At 47.1% G+C, this 27,061-nt stretch overlaps 1 protein-coding gene across 1 annotated transcript; it reads left to right on the top strand.

The window, feature by feature from the left end:
• The first annotated feature begins 15,345 nt into the window (after positions 1 to 15,345).
• Positions 15,346 to 20,434, top strand: LOC109743088 (rab GTPase-activating protein 22). The gene is made up of 5 exons (XM_020302171.4): positions 15,346 to 15,845; positions 17,390 to 17,525; positions 17,631 to 17,680; positions 18,334 to 18,387; positions 18,717 to 20,434. Exons 1-5 carry the CDS (start codon positions 15,574 to 15,576, stop codon positions 19,957 to 19,959), a joined length of 1,755 nt encoding a protein of 584 aa, XP_020157760.1. The 5' UTR covers positions 15,346 to 15,573; the 3' UTR covers positions 19,960 to 20,434.
• Positions 20,435 to 27,061: the final 6,627 nt, after the last annotated feature.

Genomic DNA, 27,061 nt, shown 5'->3' on the forward strand with positions numbered 1-27,061 from the left:
AAAATATCAATTTTCAGCCCCCAATATTGCAATTACAGTATACTTTAGTCAATTTAGTTAACATGCTTATTTGCAAAAATAAGTAACTTAGTTAACATGCTCCCTTTTGCAATATCTATCTCTTAAATTAAACATGGCGCTCCATGGCTGGTCTATAGACAAAACTTTCAATTTGTGAACATTTATGAAATTCGGGGAACTTCTTCTGAAACCCGAGAAAAATAAAAATAAATTCACAACATTTTTTGAAATTTACGAACGTTTTCAAAGTTCACGAATATTATTTAAATCCATAAACATTTTTTATTCATGATTATTTTTCAGATACATATTTTTGATTTTAAAATATTCATGATTAATTTTATTTTATCGAAACAGTTTAAATATTCTTTCTGTTATTTCTTCAGTTTTTCTTCCTCTTTGTTTCGTTTTCTTCACTTCTCCAGATAGTGTGACATTCCGACTTAATAGAAATGATAGACTACTCATATCAACAAAAAATTCCTTCTTTTCACGGAGCTCATTCACAAGGAACTTCAAAACTTAAGTGTGCTTGGCTTGGAGCGATTTAAGGGTGGATGACCGACTAGAAAATTGATCCCGAGTTTGTACACATGAGGACAAATTGCGCAAAAGATAGTAGTGTTGGTCTCTGCGGCTAGTCTAGATCCTGTTAGGTGTAACGACCGGGAACTTTTGGCTGTGTCCAGGGCGTTACAATGGGCCTAGGCACAATCCCACGGGGTGTCGGTTATTTTACTGCCATGGGAAGGGGCGGACTGGTTTTCTACTTCGTGCGTTTGCGAGGAGGTGGCATGAACTTGCTGGTGTTGGGCCAAGCGTTTTGATCGTCCCTTTCTCTGTCTTCTCCGTCATGCTCCTCGAGCGATTGATTCACGGTGGAAGCGCCACATCATGCTAGAGTAGGTGGAGAGCTTGAATGAAAAAAATCATGCAATGGAGATCCAAGCTAACATGAGCACCTGTCGGAGAGCCATTGTAGCTAGGCCCTGTGATAATTGATCTAGCCTCAAAGTTGGGAGGCGACTAGATTTAGATTGGATCCCTTTGTCGATGAAAAACAGTGCAAGGAGAGTGATTCTGAGAGGTAGAGGCACGAGTGAATTTAGTCGGGGGTGGGGCATGCATCATGCATGGTTATAGGGCCATGCCCAGTGACAGAGACAGGGCCCTGGGTCCGCTAGCATCAAGGCTTGTTGCTATTTTTATTGATGAACAATAAAAATAGTGATGAATTGTTGCTAACGATCCGTCTTTCTACACTTTGGCCCTCCCTAACCTTTTTTAACAGTATCCGGCCCCTCTAATTCAATTTTTCTGGCTTCGACATTAGCCATATGCCTATGCGTGCCAGCAAGGTACGTAAGTTAGAGAAAAGGAAGATTCATTTCGGTGATCTTATGGTCAATTCGATTTATGTAGGATGAAAACCGGCGAAACATTCAAATAAAAGCAACTAGCAATGGAAACACTGAACCAAACACCGTTGATCGAATAAATCAGGAATATCGGTCAACTCAGTTAAATTCAGTTCTTTGAATTTCGGTACAAAGATGCTCCTCTCTAACCGTAACCCCGCCCACCCTAAAAAAAGACTTACCCACGAATAGGAAAAGGTTTTTTGATTTTTAGTGTAAAAGTGCTCACCTCTAACCGTAATAGACCGGAAAATGGGACTTAACTAACAACCAAAAAACGACAAGCACACATTACCCTCTACTCCCTCCGACCTTAAAAGAGTGTACTTTCAACTTTGTTAAAGGGTCAAACTATCTTAAAGTTTGATCGAGTTACTAATTTGATGGCATAAATGTTGGTGTATTATTGTATAAATATGATCAAATATAAAAAAGTTTGACTTTCTAACAAAATTGAAAGTACACTCTTTTAAGGATGGAGGAAGTAGTCCTTACTAAATACCAAGAGGTTTGAGCAATTTCAATTGAAATTTTCACACTCCTTGAGCAAGCGCTTTTTCAGCACTACCACTGGTTTCCTCTGTTGTCGTCGTCTCTCAAAAGAAGTGTCTCAACACAAAAAATTTCTACAAAAGGAGGATGACTCCCGGCCTCTGCATTTGGGCGATTCATGCAGTTATTTTATTAATTATTCACAAAGACCTTACAAAGTAATACATCAGTAAGTCTGAAGCCAACAGCATGGCAACATTTGTCGCAACTCCTAACCACTTGATGAAGGGTGCCGAAAGTCCGAGCCGAATACCAAACAGACCTCGCACCAAAACGTAACATCTAAACCCGGAGGCCCCAGCCAAACCATTTGGCGGATTTGGGGCACACACCGGCCCGGCGCACTCTGACAGGTCGCCACCGCCGTCTTCCATCGATCCATCTTCAGAGCAGGTACTGACGCATCGACCTTGGCAGGTCTGCCCTCGATGCCACCATGGTGCCAGACAACGCCACCTCCCTACGCACGTCCATCATCATACATCCGTTGCCGAGACCCTGCTACGCCATGCTGCCGAGACTCCACATCATCGTTGCGTGACATGGGACATCGCTCCACTTCTAAGACCATCCGCTGGTCCCTCGAGCCAATGCACACCTCCAAGAATGACGTGAAGGAAATATGCCCTAGAGGCAATAATAAAGTTATTATTTATTTCCTTATATCATGATAAATGTTTATTATTCATGCTAGAATTGTATTAACCGGAAACGTAATACTTGTGTGAATACATAGACAAACAGAGTGTCATTAGTATGCCTCTACTTGACTAGCTCGTTGATCAAAGATGGTTATGTTTCCTAGCCATAGACATGAGTTGTCATTTGATTAACGGGATCACATCATTAGGAGAATGATGTGATTGACTTGACCCATTCCGTTAGCTTAGCACTCGATCGTTTAGTATGTTGCTATTGCTTTCTTCATGACTTATACATGTTCCTATGACTATGAGATTATGCAACTCCCGTTTAACGGAGGAACACTTTGTGTGCTACCAAACGTCACAACATAACTGGGTGATTATAAAGGTGCTCCACAGGCGTCTCCAAAGGTACTTGTTGGGTTGGCGTATTTCGAGGATTTGTCACTCCGATTGTCGGAGAGGTATCTCTGGGCCCTCTCGGTAATGCACATCACTTAAGCCTTGCAAGCATTGCAACTAATGAGTTAGTTGTGGGATGATGTATTACGGAACGAGTAAAGAGACTTGCCGGTAACAAGATTGAACTAGGTATTGAGATACCGACGATCGAATCTCGGGCAAGTAACATACCGATGACAAAGGGAACAACGTATTTAGTTATGCGGTCTGACCGATAAAGATCTTCGTAGAATATGTGGGAGCCAATATGAGCATCCAGGTTCCGCTATTGGTTATTGACTGGAGACGTGTCTCGGTCATGTCTACATAGTTCTCGAACCCGTAGGGTCCGCACGCTTAACGTTTCGATGACAACTATATTATGAGTTTATATGTTTTGATGTACCGAAGGTTGTTCGGAGTCCCGAATGTGATCATGGACATGACGAGGAGTCTCGAAATGGTCGAGACATGAATATTGATATATTGGATGACTATATTCGGACACCGGAATGGTTCCGGGCGTTATCGGATATATACCGGAGTACCGGGGGGTTACCGGAACCCCCCCGGAGGCTATTGGGCCTCATGGGCCCAATTGGTGGAAGAGGAGAGGCGTCCAAGGGGCAGCCGCGCGCCCCTCCCCCCCCAAGCCCAAATTGGACAAGGAGGGGGGGCGGCGCCCCCCTTTCCTTTCCCCCTCTCTCCTTCCCTCTCCTCTCCTAGTCCAACAAGGAAGGGAGGGAGTCCTACTCCCGGTGGGAGTAGGACTCCTCCTGGCGCGCCTCCTCCTGGTCGGCCGCACCTCCCCCCTTGCTCCTTTATATACGGGGCAGGGGGCACCCTAGACACAACAATTGATCGTTTGATCTTTTAGCCGTGTGTGGTGCCTTCCTCCACCATAGTCCACCTCGATAATACTGTAGCGGTGCTTAGGCGAAGCCCTGCGTCGGTAGAACATCATCATCGTCACCACACCGTCGTGCTGACGAAACTCTCCCTCAACACTCGGCTGGATCGGAGTTCGAGGGACGTCATCGGGCTGAACGTGTGCTGAACTCGGAGGTGCCGTGCGTTCGGTACTTGATCGGTCGGATCATGAAGACGTACGACTACATCAACCGCGTTGTGCTAACGCTTCCGCTTTCGGTCTACGAGGGTACGTGGACAACACTCTCCCCTCTCGTTGCTATGCATCACCATGATCTTGCGTGTGCGTAGGATTTTTTTTGAAATTACTGCGTTCCCCAACATGACGCCCCCAAGGAGGGAACGACACAAGAGTGCCGCCATCATCCGATCGACTGATCAAGGGTTTCCCCCTGAGGTAGCAAGAGGACTTGGGAGCTTCACCTCGATGATGCCTTCATCATCACAGGCTCCGGCCACCGGCCGAAAACCAGGTTTTCACCCGGATCCGTCCCAAGAACATCCAACCGACAACCTGTGCATCTGCAAGACCACCTTCAAAGCCCCGGAGCTAGCAGCCCGGATTCGGCGATCATCCACAACCGCACTGCCACCGTGGTGTATCCTGACGCTTTGGCCACTGCCGAAGGGCGCCACAACTGGAGCGTGGAGAGAGGGATGCCACCCCATCACTCCATGCCGAAAGAGCCGTTAGGATGAATCCTAAGCACACTCTTTACCGTCTCTGTACTGAACGGGTTCCTGGGTTGAATCCGTCGGACCGCCAGAGCAGCTCTGCCTTGGACATGGGTACGTCCACGCTATGCCGTTGAGGATGATCTGGGCTTCACCGTCCGCCACCGCCTGGGGCCGCCGCCCCGATATCCGTCGCGGCGTAGCGAGGCGACCACCTCGGACAGGCCATAACTGGAGGCCACCACCGCATGTACCCGGTCCAATCTGCCCGGTCCGCCACGTCATCCTCTGCACGCTGCCGCCACCAGCCTGCCACCAGCCGGCCACACCACTGCCCAAGGCCGCCGCCCGGAGCAAGCCCCGCCGTTGCCCAGATCCAGATCGGCCGCGCCTCCAACGCAATTGGTGCAAGGTTTGACAATGTTCATTGTGAAGGAAATGTGCCCTAGAGGCAATAATAAAGTTGTTGTTTACATTTCCTTATATCATGATAAATGTTTATTACTCATGCTAGAATTGTATTAACCGGAAACTTAGTACATGTGTGAATACATAGACAAACAGAGTGTCCCTAGTATGCGTCTACTTGACTAGCTTGTTTATCAAAGATGGTTATGTTTTCTATGCCATAGACATGTGTTGTCTTTTGATGAACAGGATCACATCATTAGAGAATGATGTGATGGATAAGACCCATCCGTTAGCTTAGCACTATGGTCGTTTAGTTTGTTGATATTGCTTTCTTCATGACTTATACATGTTCCTCTGACTATGAGATTATGCAACTCCCGAATACCGGAGGAAGACCTTGTGCGCTATCAAATGTCACAACGTAACTGGGTGATTATAAAGATGATCTACAGGTGTCTCCAAAGGTGTTTGTTGGGTTGGCATAGATCGAGATTAGGATTTGTCACTTCGTGTATCGGAGAGGTATCTCTGGGCCCTCTCGGTAATGCTCATCACTATAAGCCTTGCAAGCAATGTGACTAATGAGTTAGTTGCGGGATGAAGTATTACGGAACGAGTAAAGAGACTTTCCGGTAATGAGATTGAACTAGGTATGATGATACCGACGATCGAATCTCGGGCAAGTAACATACCGATGACAATGGGAACAACATATGTTGTTATGCGGTTTGACCGATATAGATCTTCGTAGAATATGTGGAAGCCAATATGAGCATCCAGGTTCCGCTATTGGTTATTGACTGGAGATGAGTCTCGGTCATGTCTACAGAGTTCTCGAACCCATAGGGTCTGCACACTTAACGTTCGATGACGATCGGTATTATGAGTTTATATGTTTTGATGTACCGAAAGTTGTTCAGAGTCCCGGATGTGATCACGGACATGACGAGGAGTCTCAAAATGGTCGAGACATAAAGATCGATATATTGGAAGGCTATGTTTGGACACCGGAATGGTTCCGGATGAGTTCGGGCATTTTCCGGAGTACCGGGAGGTTACTGGAACCCCCCGGGGAGTCAATGGGCCTTATTGGGCCTTAGTGGAAGAGAGGAGGAGGCGGCCAGGTGGAGGCCCCCCCGAGCCCAATCCGAATTGGGGTGGGGGGCCGGCCCCCTTTCCTTCTCTCCCTCTCCCTCTTCCTTCTTCTCCTACTCCAACTAGGAAGGGGGGAAACCTACTCCTACTGGGAGTAGGACTCCCCCCTTGGGCGCACCCTATGAGGGCCGGCCCTCTCCTCCTCCCCTCCTTTATATACGGGGAAGGGGGGCACCCCATAGACACACAAGGTGACAGTTGTCTTAGCCGTGTGCGGTGCCCCCTCCACAGATATCCACCTTGGTCATATCGTTGTAGTGCTTAGGCGAAGCCCTGCGTCGGTAACTTCATCATCATCGTCATCATGCCGTCGTGCTGACGAAACTCTTCCTCGGCCTCAGTTGGATCAAGAGTACGAGGGACGTCACCGAGCTGAACGTGTGCAGATAGCGGAGATGTCGTGCGTTCGGTACTTGATCGGTTGGATCGCGAAGACGTTCGACTACATCAACCGCGTTACTTAACGCTTCCGCTTTCAGTCTAGAGGGTACGTGGACAGACTCTCCCGCTCGTTGCTATGCATCACATAGATAGATCTTGCGTGATCATAGGTAAATTTTTTAAAATACTGCGTTCCCCAACAGTGGCATCCGAGCCAGGTCTATGCGTAGATGTTATATGCACGAGTAGAACACAAAGAGTTGTGGGTGATAATAGTCATACTGCTTACCAGCATGTCATACTTTGATTCGGCGGTATTGTTGGATGAAGCAGCTCAGACCGACATTACGCGTACGCTTACGCGAGACTGGTTCTACCGACGTGCTTCGCACACATGTGGCTAGTGGGTGTCTATTTCTCCAACTTTAGTTGAATCGAGTGTGACTACGCCCGGTCCTTGTTGAAGGTTAAAACAGCACACTTGACGAAAAATCGTTGTGGTTTTGATGCGTAGGTAAGAACGATTCTTGCTAAGCCCGTAGCAGCCACGTAAAACTTGCAACAACAAAGTAGAGGACATCTAACTTGTTTTTGCAGGGCATGTTGTGATGTGATATGGTCAAGACGTGATGATATATAAATTGTTGTATGAGATGATCATGTTTTGTAAAAGTTATCAACAACTGGCAGGAGCCTTATGGTTGTCGCTTTATTGTATGCAATGCAATCGCCATGTAATTCCTTTACTTTATCACTAAGCGGTAGCGATAGTCGTAGAAGCAATAGTTGGCGAGATGACAACGATGCTTCGATGGAGATCAAGGTGTCAAGCCGGTGACGATGGTGATCATGATGGTTCTTTGAAGATGGAGATCAAAGGCACAAGATGATGATGGCCATATCATATCACTTATATTGATTGCATGTGATGTTTATCCTTTATGCATCTTATTTTGCTTAGTTCGGTGGTAGCATTATAAGATGATCTCTCACTAAATTTCAAGGTACAAGTGTTCTCCCTGAGTATGCACCATTGGGAAAGTGATATGATCAACATAGTGATGTTCACCATTGAAAACTACTCCATCTCACGTGATGATCGGACATGGTTTAGTTGATTTGGATCACGTGATCACTTAGATGATTAGAGGGATATCTATCTAAGTGGGAGTTCTTAAGTAATATGATTAATTGAACTTTAATTTATCATGAACTTAGTCCTGATAGTATTTGCATAACTATGTTGTAGATCAATAGCTCGTGATGTAGCTCCCCGTTTATTTTTGATATGTTCCTAGAGAAAAATAAGTTGAAAGATGATAGTAGCAATGATGCGGACTTGGTCCGTGATCTGAGGATTATCCTCATTGCTGCACAAAAGAATTATGTTCTTTATGCACCGCTAGGTGACAGACCTATTGTAGGAGCAGATGCGGACATTATGAACGTTTGACAAGCTCGGTATGATGACTACTTGATAGTTTAGTGCACCATGCTTTACGGATTAGAACTGGGACTTAAAAAATGTTTTGAACGACATGGAGCATACGAGATGTTCCAAGAGTTGAAATTGGTATTTCAGACTCATGCCCGTGTTAACAGGTATGAGACCTCTGACAAAGTACTTTGCCTACAAGATGGAGGAGAATAGCTCAACCAGTGAGCATGTGCTCAGAATATCTGAGTACTACAATCACTTGAATCAAGTTGGAGTTAATCTTCCAGATAAGATAGTGATGGACAGAGTTCTCTAGTCACTATCACCAAGTTACTAGAACTTCTTGATGAACTATAATATGCAAGGGATAAAGAAAACGATTCCCAAGCTCTTCGCGATGCTGAAATCGGTGAAGGTAGAAATCAAGAAAAAGCATCAAGTGTTGATGGTTGACAAGACCACTACTTTCAAGTAAAAGGGCAAGGGAAAGAAAGGGAACTTCAAGAAGAATGGCAAGCAAGTTGCCACTCCCGTGAAGAAGCCCAAAGCTAGACCTAAGCCTGAAACCGAGTGCTTCTACTGCAAAGGGGAATATTCACTGGAAGTGGAACTGCCCTAGATACTTGGCGGATAAGAAGGATGGCAAAGTGAACAAAGGTATATTTGATATACATGTTATTGATGTGTACTTTACTAGTCTTTATAGCAACCCCTCGGTATTTGATACTGGTTCAGTTGCTAAGAGTGGTAACTCAAAACGGGAGTTGCAAAATAAACAGAGACTAGTTAAGGGCGAGGTGATGATGTGTGTTGGAAGTGATTCCAAGGTTGATAAGATCACCATTGCACACTCCCTTTACCTTCGGAATTAGTGTTGAACCTAAAATAAATGTTATTTGGTATTTGCGTTGAGCATGAATATGATTGGATCATGTTTATTGCAATACGGTTATTCATTTAAGTCAAAGAATAATTCTTGTTCTATTTACATGAATAAAACCCTCTATGGTCATACACTCAATATAAATGGTTTATTGAATCTCGATCATAGTGATACACATATTCATAATATTGATGCCAAAAGATGCAAAGTTAATAATGATAGTGCAACTTATTTGTGGCACTGCCGTTTAGGTCATATTGGTGTAAAGTGCATGAAGAAACTCCATGCTGATGGGCTTTTGGAATCACTTGATATGAATCACTTGATGCTTGCGAACCATGCCTCATGGGCAAGATGACTAAGACTCAGTTCTCCGGAACAATGGAAGCGAGCAACTGACTTATTGGAAATAATACATACTGATGTATACGGTCCGATGAGTGTTGAGGCTCGCGGCGGGTATCGTTATTTTCTGACCTTCACAGATGATTTGAGCAGATATGGGTATATCTACTTGATGAAACATAAGTCTGAAACATTTGAAAAGTTCAAAGAATTTCAGAGTGAAGTGGAAAATCATCGTAACAAGAAAATAAAGTTTCTACAATCTGATCGCGGGGACGAATATTTGAGTACGAGTTTGGCTTTCAATTAAAACAATGTGGAATAGTTTCACAAACTCATGCCACCTGGAACACCACAACATAATGGTGTGTCTGAACGTCATAACCGTACTTTATTGGATATAGTGCAATCTATGATGTCTCTTACCGGTTTACCACTATCGTTTTGGGGTTATGCATTAGAGACAGCTACATTCACGTTAAATAGGGCATCGTCTAAATCCGTTAAGACGACACAGTATGAACTGTGGTTTAGCAAGAAACCTAAGCTATCGTTTCTTAAAGTTTGGGGTTGTGATGCTTATGTAAAAAAGTTTCAAACTGATAAGCTCGAACCCATGAGGGTCGGCCCTCTCCTCCTCCCCTCCTTTATATACGGGGGAGAGGGGCACCCCATAGACACACAAGTTGACAGTTGTCTTAGCCGTGTGCGGTGCCCCCCTCCACAGATATCCACCTCGTTCATATCGTTGTAGTGCTTAGGCGAAGCCCTGCGTCGGTAACTTCATCACCGTCATCATGCCGTCGTGCTGACGAAACTCTCCCTCGGCCTCAGCTGGATCAAGAGTACGAGGGACGTCACCGAGCTGAACGTGTGCAGATCGCGGAGGTGCCGTGCGTTCGGTACTTGATCGGTCGGATCGCGAAGACGTTCGACTACATCAACCGCGTTACTTAACGCTTCCGCTTTCGGTCTACGAGAGTACGTGGACACACTCTCCCGCTCGTTGCTATGCATCACATAGATAGATCTTGCGTGATCGTAGGTAAATTTTTTGAAATACAGCATTCCCCAACACATTGGAAAATTTATAAACAACTACAATTGTAAATAAATATAATATAAAAATGTATTTTGGTGTGTATTTAGTACTCCCTCAGTAAAGATTATAAGATACGCTCTTTATATTTTTTTGAAGGGAGTAATACTAAGAGCATCTACAGCCAGACTTGGCAAATTCGACCCCTCAAACGCCCGCGGACGCGCCCGGGCGCATCCGCGGACAGTGACCGGTCTTCCCTCGAAAAATGCATTCCACATTTGGATACCTCAAATCCATATTATTACATGCAACGTGAAACCTAATCTACGCGGAGCTCGTCCGGTTCCGCTCCCCGCTGGCCCGGCTCCGCCCTGGCCATGTCCGGCGGCCGGCTGTGCTCCTCAGAGTGTTGGGCCGGTCGCCGGCGAGGTAGGGTAGGGCATGGGACACGAGCTGGCTCATGGGACTCAAGGCCCCGCCGTCTCCCATGCCCTACTCTTCCTCGTCGGAGACCGGAACCCGAACGGTGCCGGTGGACATCAGATCGATGATGGATCCATCCGGGGACTAGCCGCCGACGTCAACCACGATGCGGTTACGACGCCCGGACTGATGCGCGATGGGGCACCGGAGAATGCGACTCCGCCTCACCGACATCCGCCGCCGCCAGGGCTGCCGCCTCCTCCCGCGCCCGGTGCCTTGCATGGCGGGCACGCCATGCCATGGCCTCGTCGGACGAGGCCCATGGCGCGTCCCGATGCTCGGCGCGCCACCAGAGGGGTTGTGCGTCCGCCAGCGCATTCGGACGCGAGACGGACTGCACGGCCTCCGGCGAGGCAGCTATGGCCGGCCTAGCGCCGAATCCATGCCCCATTTGGGCGGAAGCAATGAATTCCCGACGGATGGAGTCCGAGCGCAGCCGTCCACGGGCCTCCTCCCGGCGCGGCGGAGCGCAAGCCGAACGGCCATCTCCTCCTCGGGGTCGCGCGGGATGAGCTTGGGGTCGAAGGATCTGGAGGTGAAGGACGCGGATCCGCTGCCCGCCATGCCGGAGAGGACCGGAAGGAGCCGGAGACGAGTTTGGATGACGGAGGGGAGTGGAGGGGAGTGGAGTGACTAGGATTTGGTCCGGCGAGCGGATGGGGAGGATTTTATGTGGGGTCGGGTGGGCTAGCGTAGGCCGGGTCCGACGTGGCGGGCGTGCCCGGGCGCCCCATATCTGCCTCATATTTGGGCTGGATATGGAGGGTGCCGGTCAGCCCGGGCATTTGAGAGGCCCGTCTGGGTCAAAAAATTGTGACCGGGCAGCCTGCCCGGGCGTTTGAGACGGGTTTGAAGGATTCGGTTGTAGATGCTCTAATTCTGTATTGTACTGTGGTCCTCGTGCCGCCACACGGTGGCCTGCATTTGGCCCGCATTCATATCTCCGCAACTCATTCGACCATATGAAGGACGAACACATGATCATCGCTGTTTGTTTAGCTTTCTCCTGAGAGCATCAACCAACAGGTCATGTGACTCCTTCACATGAGCGCGCGCCGAAAGACCAGCAGAACGTGGCCTAGAATATAGGGCGCTCCCGAATCTATCTATCCTCACCGTGCATCGCCATGCATGTGATGTGATGAGAAGTCCCCGGCCGGCCGCGTCGTATCATCCGTCGTTGCGGTTGTGGCCAACGGAGGAGTAGAAAACTCGAGGTTCGGAAGCATCGGTGTTGCTCCGGGGGACACGCCGGCCGCTCGCCGCATGTGTCGTGCTGCAGCAGCTGCTGCTGCTGTTGGGGTCTCGTCTCTCCCTATGGAATGGAATGAGTTCGGCTCTTGACTTGCTCCCGCTGTGTGTTTTTGGAGTGTATATCGTACTCGTTTTATACGGAGTTTGAGCGAATTCTCGTGGAATTCCCGCGATCGAAAGGGTGTTGTGGTGGGTGGTCACGTGAAGGCACGGCATCAGAAGTGTTTTGCATTCGCATTCCCCAGTGAGTGATCATGTGAATTTGGTTATAGGTCACCCCGTTTGGTTGTGGCCGAGGGATGGGAGGGAGAACTCGAGATTCGGGGGGCATCGGTCTTGCTACGGGGAACACGCACACGCCGCTCGCCGCATGGGGAGGAGCCGTGTCGCCGCCACCTGCTTTTTTAACCGCCTGTGGCACTAGTCCGTTTTGTCTAGCTATAACAAGCGGCTTCATTAAACAATTTTTTTACTACTTTATTTTAAAAAAAACTTTCAACCTATTCATCTTCAATAATGGTAGTACAACTAACACTGAAGCGAGCCGAAGGCGCGCCGCTGTCATCACCCCTCCCTCGCCGGAGCCAGGTAAACGTTGTTGTAGTAGACAGCCGGAAAGTCGTCGTGCGAAGGCCCCATAAAACCAATGCACCAGAACAGCAACCGCCGCAGATGAAGAGTGTAGATCAAACGATCCAACCTGAAGACACACGAAGGAACACGAACAACGAACAAATCCGAGCAAATCCATCAAAGACAGACCCGCTGAAGACACACCTCCACACGCCCATCGATGATGCTAGACACATCAACGAAACGGGGCTAGGCGGGGAGACCTTTATTCTATCTTCATGGAGCCACCGTTTACTACTTTGTTTTATCTTGCCAGCATCGTCGATGTTCATGCATGCATGAGCTTGGCGCACGCACGTACGTGGTAGTGGTACGTTGTTTTCATGGCAGTGTTTTGGCACGTAGCACCATGTACAAATGAATGAATTAATGTGCGCGGCTTGTGCCTGCTTCGGCAGCTCATGGATGACGCACACCTCTCCGCAGCCGTGTCGCCCCAGAAAGGAAACGAACGCGCGCGCGACCAGTTCAAAGAGTGGATAAACGAGTCCACGCAAAAAAAAAAACACCTTCCGTTTCTCCCAACCAAAAAAGCTTACGTCAGCCGTTACCGTTGACTACTCTACTAGCTAAGCCCAGATCTTCCACTGGCTAAACGTGCCGGCCAAAAGGGTCAAAACTCGACCGTATCCATCCCTTCCCGCCCATGCCGTTTGGCACATTATTGGTCTGCCACAAAAGAAAATTTTACTAGTGGAAACCGTGTGGATTTCTTCCAATCTACCAGATGGTTGACTAAAAAATCTAGCATTTGCATGACAAGAATATCTCTTGCCCAGCAAAAGCTAGCAGAAAACAAAAATCCAACCTTTGCAAGACAAGAGTATCTCTTGCCCAGCAAAAGCTAGCAGAAAATTTTATCTGAACCAACATTTTTTTTCTTCTAATAAAGAGAGACTCTTGTGGCCATCGACTGTGGACCAAAGACGCGACGATGGTGGGCGACGACGCCATGGTGAGGTCTTTGTGGCCAGCCGTGGACACAGAGGAGCACGGGCGTTGCCTGTTGCATCTCCTTCTCCTCCGGCCCTCCCCTTCGGCCGCCACAACGGGAGAGCGTGAGGTTGTGGGATGCGATGGCGTTGGTGGCAGATGATGAGAATGCGAAGTCAGACGGAGGTGGTGGTAGTCAAGGAGACTAGGGAGGCCAACAGGCGACGATGCCGTGATGGCAGATGACGGACGGGGAATTTGGGGAAGAAGTAAGACCCATTGACATGTAGGTCCCACCTTGAGGAGAATTTATGTAGCCCAACTTTTAGCGACTTTGTGTTTGTATGCGGAGGGGAAAGCCTTCATATATTTTGTACGTGAAGCGAATTTTTTTGAGCAATTTCAAGTGAAATTTCCATGCTCCTCGAACAAGCGTGTTTTTCGTTTTTGTACTAGCAGCAGCAGTAGCTGGGCTTAAACAAGAAATTCTACCACTAGCACAGTATTTTGGCCTGCCAGCGCCACCAACGTACATGCATGCCTGAGGAGCTTGGCAGCTACCATGGTGCCAAGGAGGCACGCACGCAGGAGTACGTTGTTATGATGGCATGGCAGTACGTATTAATTTTGGCACGCAGCAGTGCCATCCATGAATGAACGAACGGACGAATGTGCGCGCGACCAGTTCAAATCAAACAGAGAGTGGATGAGACGAGTCCACGCAACAACAACACCGCACATCTTCCGTTCCTCCCAAGCAAAAAAAAGCTTATCACGTCAACCGTTGACTTGACCGGCTAACTAAACCCCAGATGGAGATCTTCCACGGGCTAAACGTGTCGGCCTACAGAGTCAAAACTCCATCGTATCCATCCCGCCCACGCCGTTTGGCAACTCCACCACACACACCATTATTGGCCTGTAGGAGTATAGTACAACAACGCAATAGAAATTCGAAGAAACTCTAGAACAAGCCGTGTGGATGGATATCCTGCCATCACCTGCCAGACGGCTGACCCAAAGACTCAGACGGTGCTTGGATACGTTTTAGTCTCACGACTAAAAGTAGTGGGACTAAAACTTGCTAGCCTCATCCATGCTTGGATCCAAATACTAAAGAGACTAAAATCAAGTTAATGAGCATTTATTATCCTCTAAACCCTTCAATCCAGAACTCGCATGTGTTAGAGAAGAGGAGTTAAATGAGGAGAGAGAAGACTAATCTACATTTTAGTAGGGGTATCCCTGACTAAATTTTTTTAGTCTCAAGACTAGTTTTAGCCCCTCTTTAGTCAGGGGTGCTTGGAACTTTAGCCTCTATCCAAGCACCTTCTCAGCCTTGCGACCAAGGAGTACTACATCAAAACTTCTAGTTTCAAACCCATTTTTTTTTCAAAATGAGATGAGAAGCTGGCCAGTGAATGAGGATAAGCATGGACAATAATTGGGAGAAAAAAAAGGCAAGGATCTTGGGAAGTTGACCTAGAGAGCCGAGGACGCCGGCCGGCCGTGGGGCTCTTCAATGCCGGGCAGTTGAGTGTCCTGCGATGCGTGTCCTAGCGGCGGTAGGTCTGGCCATCGATGCCGTGTGTCTCGCTGACGAGCGGGCCCCGCGTGGCAGCCCGGGCCGGGCCCGTTGAAGCGCGCACGGCACCCCCACCCACCCCCCTCCCCTCTCTCCTCTCCGTGTGTGTGGCTTTATTGGCGTCACATGCCCCCCCTCCCTCCCTCTCCCCTACCACTTCTGTCCATTTGCCAAAAGCTTAGAGTTAAAGCACGGTGGGGGGAAAACCGGATTAACCTGTGGTAGGCGCCGGCGACGAGATCCTGGGGCGGTGGGGATGGCGCCGGCGAGGCGGGGGCGGAGGCCGTGCTGGTGCTGGTAGTGGAGGGTAGTAGGTGGGTGAGAGGGACCGACGGACCGACGGACGGACATGAAGGCCCTGCGGCGATCCAGCACCTCGACCTCTCCGTCCTCCTCCTCCTCCCCGACGGCCGCGTCGTCCCCGCCCTCCTCCTCCTGGATCCACATCCGCTCGCTCCTCGTCGCGGCCGCCTCGTCCAACTCCTCCTCATCCTCGGCGGCGGCGGCGGCCGCCGCGGCCGCGGGGAGCTCCGTGCCCGCCTTGGCGTCTGTTGCGTCTGCGGCGGCCGCGGCCTCGTCTTCGTCCTCGCCCGCCGCCTCCTCCTCGCCGCGCTCGGATCGGTGGGTTCCCTCCCCTTCCCCCTCTGGATTGGCCAAAGCCGGGGAGTAAAAATGCCAACTTTTCAGCCTTTCCATAGCTTCTGATCTAGTGCTGTGGGCTCCGGCGTACCTCGCTGTAGTTGAATTGGTGGCCTGGAGGCCACTGAAATGCTCGAATTAGTTTTTTGTGTTCTGTTTCGATCCAGTCGAGCTTTACATTGCAGCCTCGATTAGAGTAGATCGTGTGGTGATGGCTTGGCTTACTGCTTCAATCACTTGTCATTTCTACGAATGAGTTAGCTGTATACTTTGTTCTAAATATGCCTCTTTTGTGAGTTTAAGTATGTAAGTTATATTCTGGTGGTCTTTTGATCTAGTATAGTGATAATGTTAGTGCTCAACTTACAGATTTCAAAGTGTGCATTGGTGTTTGAACCGAGAGGTAGCTTGCTTGCTGCTGGCTTGAATTAAGAGCTACTTCAGGTAGCTTTTGTTGATTCTTAATGTTAGACGCCATGGTATGTAGGACCTTGGAGGTGGCCTGTCCCCCAAGGAAAGCAAATTTTGGTTCCTGAAAATAATACCGAATAATACTTTAAAAATTAGTAACACTGAATATGTTATGCATTTATTTGGTTTGATAGTGAAGCTTTCACACTTGAACGGTTACCTATGAAATTGAGCTAGTTCCTTCTGTGCAATTCTACTAACGCGGAGTTACGGAACATCGTCAATCATGAGCCATCTAAGCTTGTGTGCCCCAAACCAATTCCCAAACCATACATTTAAGTTTTGCTTATTGTTCTGTTGCCCTTCAGCTTGTTTGTTTTCACCAACGTAGTGATACAAAAAAAAAACTACATAGAAATGATCATATGTTCTCACTGAAGTCATTTCATCTAAGCTCACCCTGACCGCGGCTCCATTTTGAGCTTGAGCTTATATTGTTAGAAATTAATGTAAGGCTCGGCTATATATGGTTGATTTGAAATATGGGCGAGCAGTATAAAATCTATTGATGCAATTAACAATAAACCTGCCCTGGAAGTGGCCTAGTTTTAGTATAATAAGTAATAACTCCGAAAATCGTAACTGCGGGGAACTTATTCTATATGAAGCTGATTTGATAAACTAATCACCTCAATTTTATTTACAGTAGTGTATGCCTAATGATTTCTCATGCACACTGTTTTAAATTAAGTATGATGCATTTAAATAAGCATGAAAGTATGATTAAACTAAGGAATTGAAGAATTCACTGTTTATGTGCCGTATCTATGTGCCTATGAACAGTACTCCCTCTGTTCCAAAATACTTGACTTCCATTTGTCCAAAAATGGATGTACCTATATACTAAAACATGTCTAGATACATCTATATTTTGACAAATGGAAGGCATGTATTGTGGAACGGAGGGAGTAGATGCGAAATGTGCATGTCATGGCACTGGACTGCAGTATGGCACTGTAGTATATTGCTAGCTAGTTTGTTTGCCGACCTTTTCTTTCGTTCACCAATACCTCTGCTTATGCTCTTTGCTAAAAACATACAATTCCTTTTGTCAGGGGAGGAATTAAATCTCCGTGGTCTCGAAGGAAAAGGAAAAGAGTACTTTCTCGTCAACAGTGGGACGGTCAATTTTCAGCTAATGGGAAACTTCGTGATGGGGGAAAGAAGGTCCTAAAGAAAGTCCGTAGTGGGGTAAGCATAGTTAGGCATTTGCATATATGGACTGCATATGTACTTGTCTATGATGCTTGGTTGTAGTTTACACACTGAAAATTTACACTTCTTTTACTGTACCAGGGTATTGAACCAGGCATTCGGGCTGAAGTTTGGCCCTTCCTACTAGGAGTGTGAGTTTCTTGATCTCTTCCATTCTTAGTAGTAAATTCATATCTTTGACCAAATTTGAGATGTCAGCTACACACAAATATTCCCCAGAGCACCTTGTTGGATGATGATGTAGTCAGTTAAAGCAAAAGATAATCAAGATGATCGGCAAATGTTTTAGGGAGGAAATAGGCGCATATGGCTGTAGTAATACAGTAATAGCATTACCACCAAGTGCTATCCTGCAAAACGCAATGTGCCCACATGCGCATGAGCTTGGATGGATGTCTTTTTGGGTGTGTCATTCATGCCTATGGTCACTGCTGCTGTCATCAACACACTTGTCTTCATCATTGGAATGCTTGGTGTCATTCTTGATTGTGTACGAACCCGGCTTATTAACTAGTCAACTCAAAATAAGGACAGGGAATACAGTGCTCGTAAATCTCGTACGTATCGATCTTGTCATGAGCAATGAGTGTGGTCTTGTGACCTTATCTTATGAACATGGGCAGCAACCTTATAAGAATGTGTAATTGCAATATTACCTTCAATTTGTGGTTGATATCCTAAATTATGTTTAGATTGTGTTCAAAAAATTAGTTTATATGCTCTTATTTAATATACTTTGCCACTTCAAATCCAGAGAGATTTACCTTGTCGATTTTGTGTGCAGCTATGATTTAAATAGCTCCGAAGAGGAGCGGAATACCATCAGGATTAAAAAAAGGTACTATATTAATTACTGAAGAGTAGTTCTTTAATATAAACTGGTCTTTGCTTTATTTGTTTGGTTGAATGCCTGGTTTGAATTAATCATAAACATTTCGCTCAGTGTGCCATGATACCCTTTGTAAAGAACTAAAAATATGTGATACTGCATAGCCATAAACATTTTGCTCAGCACTATCTTATTCCCCTGATTAGTTTGCACGAGAATGGTGATGTGAATTTGTAACTGCCTAAAGCAAATGACCAAGTAAACCTATGATGTTCTACTTCTATTAATATCCTGCCTAATCTGTCAAGAGTTTTGGACTGACATAGCTTTCTGTTCAGGAAAGAGTATGAAAAACTTAGGCGGCAGTGCCAGCACATTCTGAATGGGTACAGAGGAAGTGGGCTGAAGTCAATAAATGAAGTGAATAATGAGGAGTGTTCTGCTCACGGAAGTGGTGCTGAAGGATCAGAATCGCCTTGTTTTGAAGATGTCAATGTCGAGAAAGCGTCTAGGTCACTCGAGGAACCGAAGCCTGAACACAGCGAGGCCGAGCAACCAGAAATCACTATGTGTGATGATGTTATAGAATCTATGGAAGAAGACACAAGCGAGTTAATTGATGCATATCCATGCATAGCAGAGTCAGAATCTTCTGATTCCGAATCATCGGATGAAGATGACTCTGGAAGGATATCCGTGTGTGGCGAGGAGAGCTGCGATCCGGATCCTAAATTTGCCAGGAGTACTTCGTTCAAGGCAGATATTTTTCGGTCTAGCAGAACCCCGGAGGACTTCGCGACATGGCAACGCATCATAAGGCTAGATGCTATCCGGGCAAATGCGGAATGGATTTCGTTCTCCCGTGACCAGGCTGAAGTCCCCAAGGAGAAAGCTCTACAGTCTGCAGCATCTGTTGGGTTGAAAGATTTTGATCATTTAGAGCCCCATATGATTTACCATGCTGCTCGGTTGGTCGGACTTCTTGAAGCATATGCGATCTACGATCCGGAGATCGGTTACTGCCAAGGTATGAGTGATCTCTTGTCACCGATAATCGCAGTGATGGAGGAGGACGATGCGGCATTCTGGTGCTTTGTGGGTTTCATGAGGAAAGCCAGGCACAACTTCAGGCTGGACGAGGTTGGAATAAAGAGGCAGCTGAAGATCGTGTCCCAGATCATCAAGCGCAAGGACTCGCACCTGTACAGGCACCTGCAGAAGCTGCAGGCCGAGGACTGCTTCTTCGTGTACAGAATGGTGGTGGTGCTCTTCAGGAGGGAGCTCACCTTCGAGCAGACCGTGTGCCTGTGGGAGGTGATGTGGGCCGACCAGGCAGCCATCCGGGCCGGGATCGGGAGGACCACCTGGGGGAAAATAAGGCTGCATGCCCCGCCGACCGACGACCTGCTGCTCTACGCCATCGCGGCCTGCGTCCTGCAGAGGAGGAAGCTGATCATCGAGAAGTACAGCAGCATGGACGAGATACTAAGAGAGTGCAACAGCATGGCCGGGCAGCTGGACGTGTGGAGGCTGCTGGACGACGCGCACGACCTGGTCGTTAACCTCCATGACAAGATCTGAGCTAATGCAGGTGCCAGCTCACCCTCGTTCTCGCGGCGGCGACAATGGAGGCCTCGTCGGAACTTTGAGGTATCTCTGCTGCTGCTGCTCGTCGAAAGCGTTCTGTTATCTTCTGTCAGGTTCCTGGCACACGAACGAACCCACTCCTAGGTATAGAGGATGTTGTAACCTAGAGCGAGGGCGCCTGAGCGCGCCCTGGCATACGAGGCACTGAAATACGACTGCTATTCATGGTTTAACCTGTTATAGGCGAACGAACAGATTTTTTTCACGGATGACGGTCTCATCCACGGTGAAGGTATGAAGTAATAACCGGCGCAGAGGTGCCTTTGCGCGCAGTTTGTCGATGCAAGGGTCCAAAACGTTCTCTTCTGTGTAATGGTATGTATGTTGCACTTTGCACGCCTGGTAGCAGCGGTACTTCCTGGGAAAGTACTCCTTTATAATAGATCTGATCTTTTTGCAAAAAAAGAAAGAGTCCAAAGTGTCTCATTTTGTGGCCTTGGAAGGTTGATTTTTTTATATCAGTTTATGGGTCCAACTTACTGTAAAATGGCGCTAAGTGTCAGACTTCCATACATACTTGCCACCTACTGCTTGAGGGAACAGTTCATTTCAACATCTTTTTTTGTTGTTGTTGTTGTGAGGAGATAGATTGCAACATCTGGGTAAAAATGGTATTAGAGGTGTCGTAGAGAGGGCAGGCTCCGTGAATTTAGTGCGCCCGTGGCGAAATGTAAAATGGGCCCCATAAATTTTTAAGAATCATATGCCTAAGAAGCTGATTATACAATACTTATTATTCCAAAATCGCCTAAAAAACTTATTATTCCAAAAAATATATACTAGGTACAGTGCATCGCTATTTTTTTTAAACAATACATTTTTAATTAATTTACAGAAATAATACATGGTTTAGATATTTTTCACAAATAATACGGCGTCAGCTTGGGGCAAGACGACTAGAACTAATCGTCTTACTTGTAAATGATTAGTGTCCAGTCGGCCTGGCAGTCGTCTGAAGGAGGGCCTCCAGTCGTTCTCCCTGAAGATGATTAGTTTCAGTCATCCTCTCTGAAGATGATTGAAACTAATCATCTTACCCGTGACTAATTAGTTTCAGTCGGCTTACCCTAACATGACAGCTGCATGCAAGCAAATTTATGAGCTAATGGAACTGTATTTCGGCTCCTAATTGTATCTCAGCACCCTCGCTTGAGCCTGATCTAATTGTGCACAACACTTTTTCATAACCGTTCCCGGAAACCCTTTTCCGCCGTCTTCTTTCCCGCCAAACCTGCCTTTCCGCCATCTTCTTTTCCACGAACCCTTCTGTTCCCGCCATCGTCTTTCCCGCCAACCCTTATGTTCACGCCAACTTCTTTCCCGCCACCCCTTCTGTTCCCGCCATCTTCTTTGCTGCCAACCCTTATGTTCCCGCCATCTTCTTTCCCGCCATATTTCTCTTCTCGACTTATAAAACCCCTCCTCCCATACAGAAAGGTTGGTGCATTGTAGTCTCGTCAAGATATCCCATTATCCTTTCGATCGTAGTTTCCACCCGAGTATGTCGAAATGTCTTCTGAGGTTAGCCAATAATTTCAAGATAGACAATAGGATAGTTCAGTGGGACGAACTTATCAGTAGTGACACCATACTGAATGAGTTGGCTCATGCATTAAGTAGGTGCGGGTGGCCTGCAAGGACCTTTGAGGAGATACGGAAAGAACTTCTTAGGTTGCATGTAAGGTGGACGAAGCAACTACATAAGAGTGCAACTTTCCTAAGGACTGCAGCAGAGCATACTTATTTATGGACTGACGAAAGCGAAGACGAAGACGATATCTTCATGCCGAGCAGCAAGGCCAAGACACCTGCATCGTCGAAGGGCAAGAGTGCCTCATCGTCGAAGGGCAAGAGTGCTGCATGCCTGCATCGACGGAGGATGACGATGATGTCTTCATGTAGTTTGTATGTTGCATTATCTAAGCTAAGTTGTACCGTTTAATTTTGATGTACTTGTATCTTAATTTTCTCTAGCAGTCTCTCCTGAAATGTAACTTGATTAACAATGCTAATGATAGAAATATGTCTCTCGCACACATAGGTAGAATATGTCTCTCGCACACATAGATAGATATATGTCTGACGCATACATAGGTAGAATATGTCCCTCGCATACATAGATAGATATAGTGCTAGACAAGCATCAGCCACGTCGTCCGCCACGTCGTGGAGGTGGTGGAGGCGGCGTCGTCCACATATACCTGTGGGGTGCCTGAACGTTACGGGGAGGAAGCTCAGACCATTCCTGGTCATACTGTGTTTCTTGTGTGGGAGGTGGTGCAGGAGTCGAATACATGTCCATCCACTCGTTGTGCTGCGACAAGAAATCATGTGTGTTATGCCCACCTTCATGGTCACTATCCCACCCGGATCCGGACATAGACACGTCATGTCCATATGCCTGATATCCGTAGGACCCTGCTGGATGGAGGAACATAAGTAATGACGAAATACATAGGCCCAATTGATATTGACAAGAATTAATATGAAGAAACATACCTGTAGGCGGAGGTTGCATCACGAATCCCGGTGTGGGACCTTGCTGTTGGGGTCCTGGCCAAAACACGTAGCCAGATGTGGGATCCGGCTGGTGCTGCCACGCCGAACTACCAGCCTGGTCAGGAGGTGGTGGCCTGGCCGTCCACTGCGCTGCTAGACATGGACGCGGCTTATGTCGGTGATGTGTGGGTTCGAGCTGACCAGTCGAGTGACGTGGCTGCTGCTAGTGCATAGAGTGACGCGGGGGATGCTGGTGAAGAATGTTCGAAGTGCGTGTGCACGTAATAGCCCGATACACAGATCATAGTTTCTCCTCAATGCGCGTCGTCCAGTTCTGGACCTGAGCCCGATGAATCATTAGAGGTGCAGACGACAGTGAACGCTCAAAGTTGGACACCTCCTCGCCAAGTCCGCGAGTCAACTCAGCCTGAAATTGTCAGGACGATTATTAGGTATGCACGACAAAGTATGTATGAACTACTTGCATTATATAAAGAGAATATATCTTACCGCGTGCTGCCTAGAGCCTGAAGTATCATAGTTCGGGTACATATCCGCCGTAGTAGGGGCAGGTATCTCATCTGGGTGAGTGTGATGAATGATGCATAACCATGTTCTGGTCATGTACCGCTGCAGATAGAGATTCAATTCATCCATATAAAAGTCATGATTCTCGTGCCACAGATGTGTGCTCGCAGTCTCCCATTGTGTAACGTATGGCTGAACCCTAACTAGCCACTCAGTAGTAGTCCTGTTAATCCCCTTCTTTGTGATCCTGTGGATGCCTCCTTGCAGCGGGGCCTCTGTAGGGGGAGGTGTCTCCAATTGCAGAAGACCAAATTGCCTCATAACCCTCTGCTGGGCCATCTCCTCGATGAAGACATCAAAGATGATCTTTGATTTCGTTATCCAATAATCGACATCTCTTGTGCACAGCACGGACAAACCGCCGGGGTATCTTGCATCTATGACTTCTTGCGTGTACGGCTGCCAGATCACCCAAGTGTACGCATCAAACTACTCATTTAATGCCGTGTAAGCTCGTCTGGTCTGATCACCAGCATAGCGTCTCTGCAGAAAACAAAAGTTAGATTGAGACATACCCTGCGATGTGTCCAACACAGAACGAAGGTAGGCATGTCGATGCCGTCAACATCGAACATGGTATCCATAGGCTCGTCAACACGTATGTCCGGTCGTCCTACGGAGAACCTCTCCCACGACCACATGTGCAGAAATAGAGGGCATCCAAGAAGGGCTGACGTGGGTGCCGTAAGCTGGCAGGCGTTGCACATAGCTCGGTATGTAGCCGCTAAGACAGTGGAACCCCAACTCCTCTGTGTGATCTGATTCGGTGTCTCAGCGCTCGCGATCTCCAGTGCAATAGGGCTATAGCTCGCGCTAATAGTGCTGACATGGTTCTCTGTGAACATCACCTTGCCGAGAAGCCATAATATATATGCCTCCAGACTACGAGTGATCTATGTCGCATTCAACGGGACCCTTGGATACCCCAGGAACTTCTGGATCTGTATTGAGCAAAAGAGTATTAGTACATAGTGAAGGTATCTTCTGTAAAACCAGATGCATGACAACTGAAACTTATGCAGCAGGGGAACTAACCTAGAAATGGAGCAACCATTCATACTTAGGTCCGTGATTATCCGATGTCACCACCGGAGCACGGTCATGAATACCCGCGAAACGTTGTGCAATACCAAGCTGCCAATCAGACGGTACATCCAACGGTCCTATGGCATGACCTGCCAACGGTAGTCCCAGCAAAAGGGACACATCCTGGAGAGTAGGAGCCATCTCTCCCGAGCGGAAGTAAAACGTGTGGGTCTCAGGCCTCCACCGGTCCACTAAGCATGTGAGCAAAGAGGCGTCGATGGCGAGGCGTTTGGAGGTCTCCGTGGACTCAACCAGACGCGCGAAAGGTAAAAGGCCAGCTGCTACTTCTTGAGCTTGCGTTGATTTTTCCCTTGAAGAGGAAAGGGTGATGCAACAAAGTAGAGATAAGTACTTCCCTCAGTTAAGAACCAAGGTACAATCTAGTAGGAGGCACAAGCAAGTCTCCAATATATGCACCTGCACAAACTAACAAACACTTGCACACAACGCGAAAAAGGGGTTGTCAATTCCTTCACAGTCACGAACAAGAGTGAGATCTAAAAGAGATAGGTATAAAAGATAATAAAAGAGCAAACTAAAGTAAATATAAATAAATTGCAACAAGGTCTTTTTGGGTTTTTTGGTTTATAGATCTGAAAATATATGATGGAAAATAGACTCGGGGGCCATAGGTTTCACTAGAGGCTTCTCTCTTGAAGATAGCATACGGCGGGTAAACAAATTACAGTTGAGCAATTGATAGAAAAGCGCATAATTATGACGATATCAAAGGCAATGATCATGAATATAGGCGTCACGTCCATGACAAGTAGATCGACTCCTTCTTGCATCTACTACTATTACTCCACACATCAACCGCTATCCAGCATGCATCTAGAGTATTAAGTTCATAAGAACGGAGTAACGCCTTAAGCAAGATGGCATGATGTAGAGGGATATATCCAATCAATATGATAAATCCACAAGTCATCGGATCTCAACAAACGCACCGCAAAAGAGTATTACATCGGATAGAACTCCAAGAACATCGAGGAGAACATTGTATTAAAGATCAAAGAGAGAGAAGAAGCCATCCAGCTACTAGCTATGGACCCGTAGGTCCATGGTAAACTACTCACGCTTCATCGGAAGGGCAACAAGGTTGATTTAGAGGCCCTCCGTGATCGAATCCCCCTCCGACAGGGTACCGGAAAAGGCCCCAAGATGGGATCTCACGGGAACAGAGGCTTGCGATGGCGGAAAAGTATTTTGGTGGACGCTTCTGATGTTTGGGGAATATTTGAGAATATACAGAAGTGGTTTTAGGGTTGGAGGACTCCCGAGGGGCCTACAAGCCCTCAGGGCGCCCCCCTAGGGCACGCCCCTGAGGCTTGTGGCCTCCTCGGGGATCTTCTGGCCCTCTCTCCAAGTTACGTGGGTGTCTTCTGGTCCAAGAAAAATCATCGTAAAGTTTTATTCTGTTTGGACTCTGTTTGATATTCATTTTCTGTAAAAGTCAAAAACAAGGAAAAAACAAAAACTGGCGTTGGACTCTAGGTTAATAGGTTAGTCCTAAACATAATATGAAATAGCATATTAATGCATATAAAACATCCAAAACAGATAATATAATAGCATGGAACAATAAAAAATTATAGATACGTTGGAGACGTATCACCAGCCCATTTCAACTTGCATGTCAGGACAAATCAGTTAGTGTGTCCCATTAATATACATGCTTGAAGGAAATAACTAAATCACGTACTGCTGAACCCTGATACGTCTCCAACGTATCTACTTTTTCTCATGCTTTTCCTCTTGTTTTGGACTCTAATTTGCATGATTTGAATGAAACTAACCCCGGACTGACACTGTTTTCAGCAGAACTACCATGGTGTTGTTTTTGTGCAGAAATAAAAGTTCTCGGAATGGAATGAAACTTTGCGAGGATTTTTTATATCAATAATAAGAATTTCAGGAGCCAAGACCCACCAGAGAGGGCCCCCTGGTTGGGCACAACCCACCAGGGCGCGCCCCCTCTCCTGGCGCGCCCAGGTGGGTTGTACCCACCTGGTGGCCCCGCTGACGACCCCCCTGATACTATAAATTCACATTATTCTAGAAAAAAATCAGGGAGAAAGAATTATCGCGATCCATGAGACGGAGCCGCTGCCAAGACCTGTTCTTCCTCGGGAGGGCAGATCTGGAGTCCGTTTGGGGCTCCGGAGAGGGGGATCTTCGTTCTTCGTCATCACCAACCAATCTCTATCGCCAATTCCATGATGCTCCCCACCGGGAGTGAGTAATTCCTTCGTAGGCTCGCTGGTCGGTGAGGAGTTTGATGAGATTCATCATGTAATCGAGTTAGTTTTGTTTGGGCTTGATCCCTAGTATCCACTATGTTCCTAGATTGATGTTGCTATGACTTTGCTATGCTTAATGCTTGTCACTTTGGGCCTGGGTGCCATGAACTCAGATCTGAACCGTTTATTAATTCATCATTATATCCATGTTTTAGATCCGATCTTGCAAGTTATAGTCACCCACTGCGTGTTATGATCCGGCAACCCCGGAGTGACAACAACCAGGCCCACTCCCGGTGATGACCGTAGTTTGAGGAGTTCATGTATTCACTATGTGTTAATGCTTTGTTCCGGTTCTCTATTAAAAGGAGGCCTTAATATCCCTTAGTTTCGAATATGGACCCCGCCGCCACGGGAGGGTAGGACAAAAGATGTCATGCAAGTTCTTTTAATAAAGCACGTATGACTATTTACGGAATACATGCCTACATTATATCTGTGAACTGGAGCTAGTGCCATATCACCCTAGGTTATAACTGTCACATGATGAATATCATCCAACAAGTCACCGATCCAATGCCTACGAATTTATCCCTATTGATCTTGCTGTGTTACTATTG

This window comes from Aegilops tauschii, chromosome 5, assembly GCF_002575655.3.
Source record: "Aegilops tauschii subsp. strangulata cultivar AL8/78 chromosome 5, Aet v6.0, whole genome shotgun sequence".
Lineage (NCBI taxonomy): Eukaryota > Viridiplantae > Streptophyta > Magnoliopsida > Poales > Poaceae > Aegilops > Aegilops tauschii.

Coding starts and splice junctions, on each gene's coding strand:
- LOC109743088 (XM_020302171.4), top strand. CDS start 15,574: ATGAAGGCCCTGCGGCGATCCAGCACCTCGACCTCTCCGTCCTCCTCC. Junction 17,526..17,630: donor TAAAGAAAGTCCGTAGTGGG/GTAAGCATAGTT, acceptor TTACTGTACCAG/GGTATTGAACCAGGCATTCG. Junction 18,388..18,716: donor ACCATCAGGATTAAAAAAAG/GTACTATATTAA, acceptor CTTTCTGTTCAG/GAAAGAGTATGAAAAACTTA.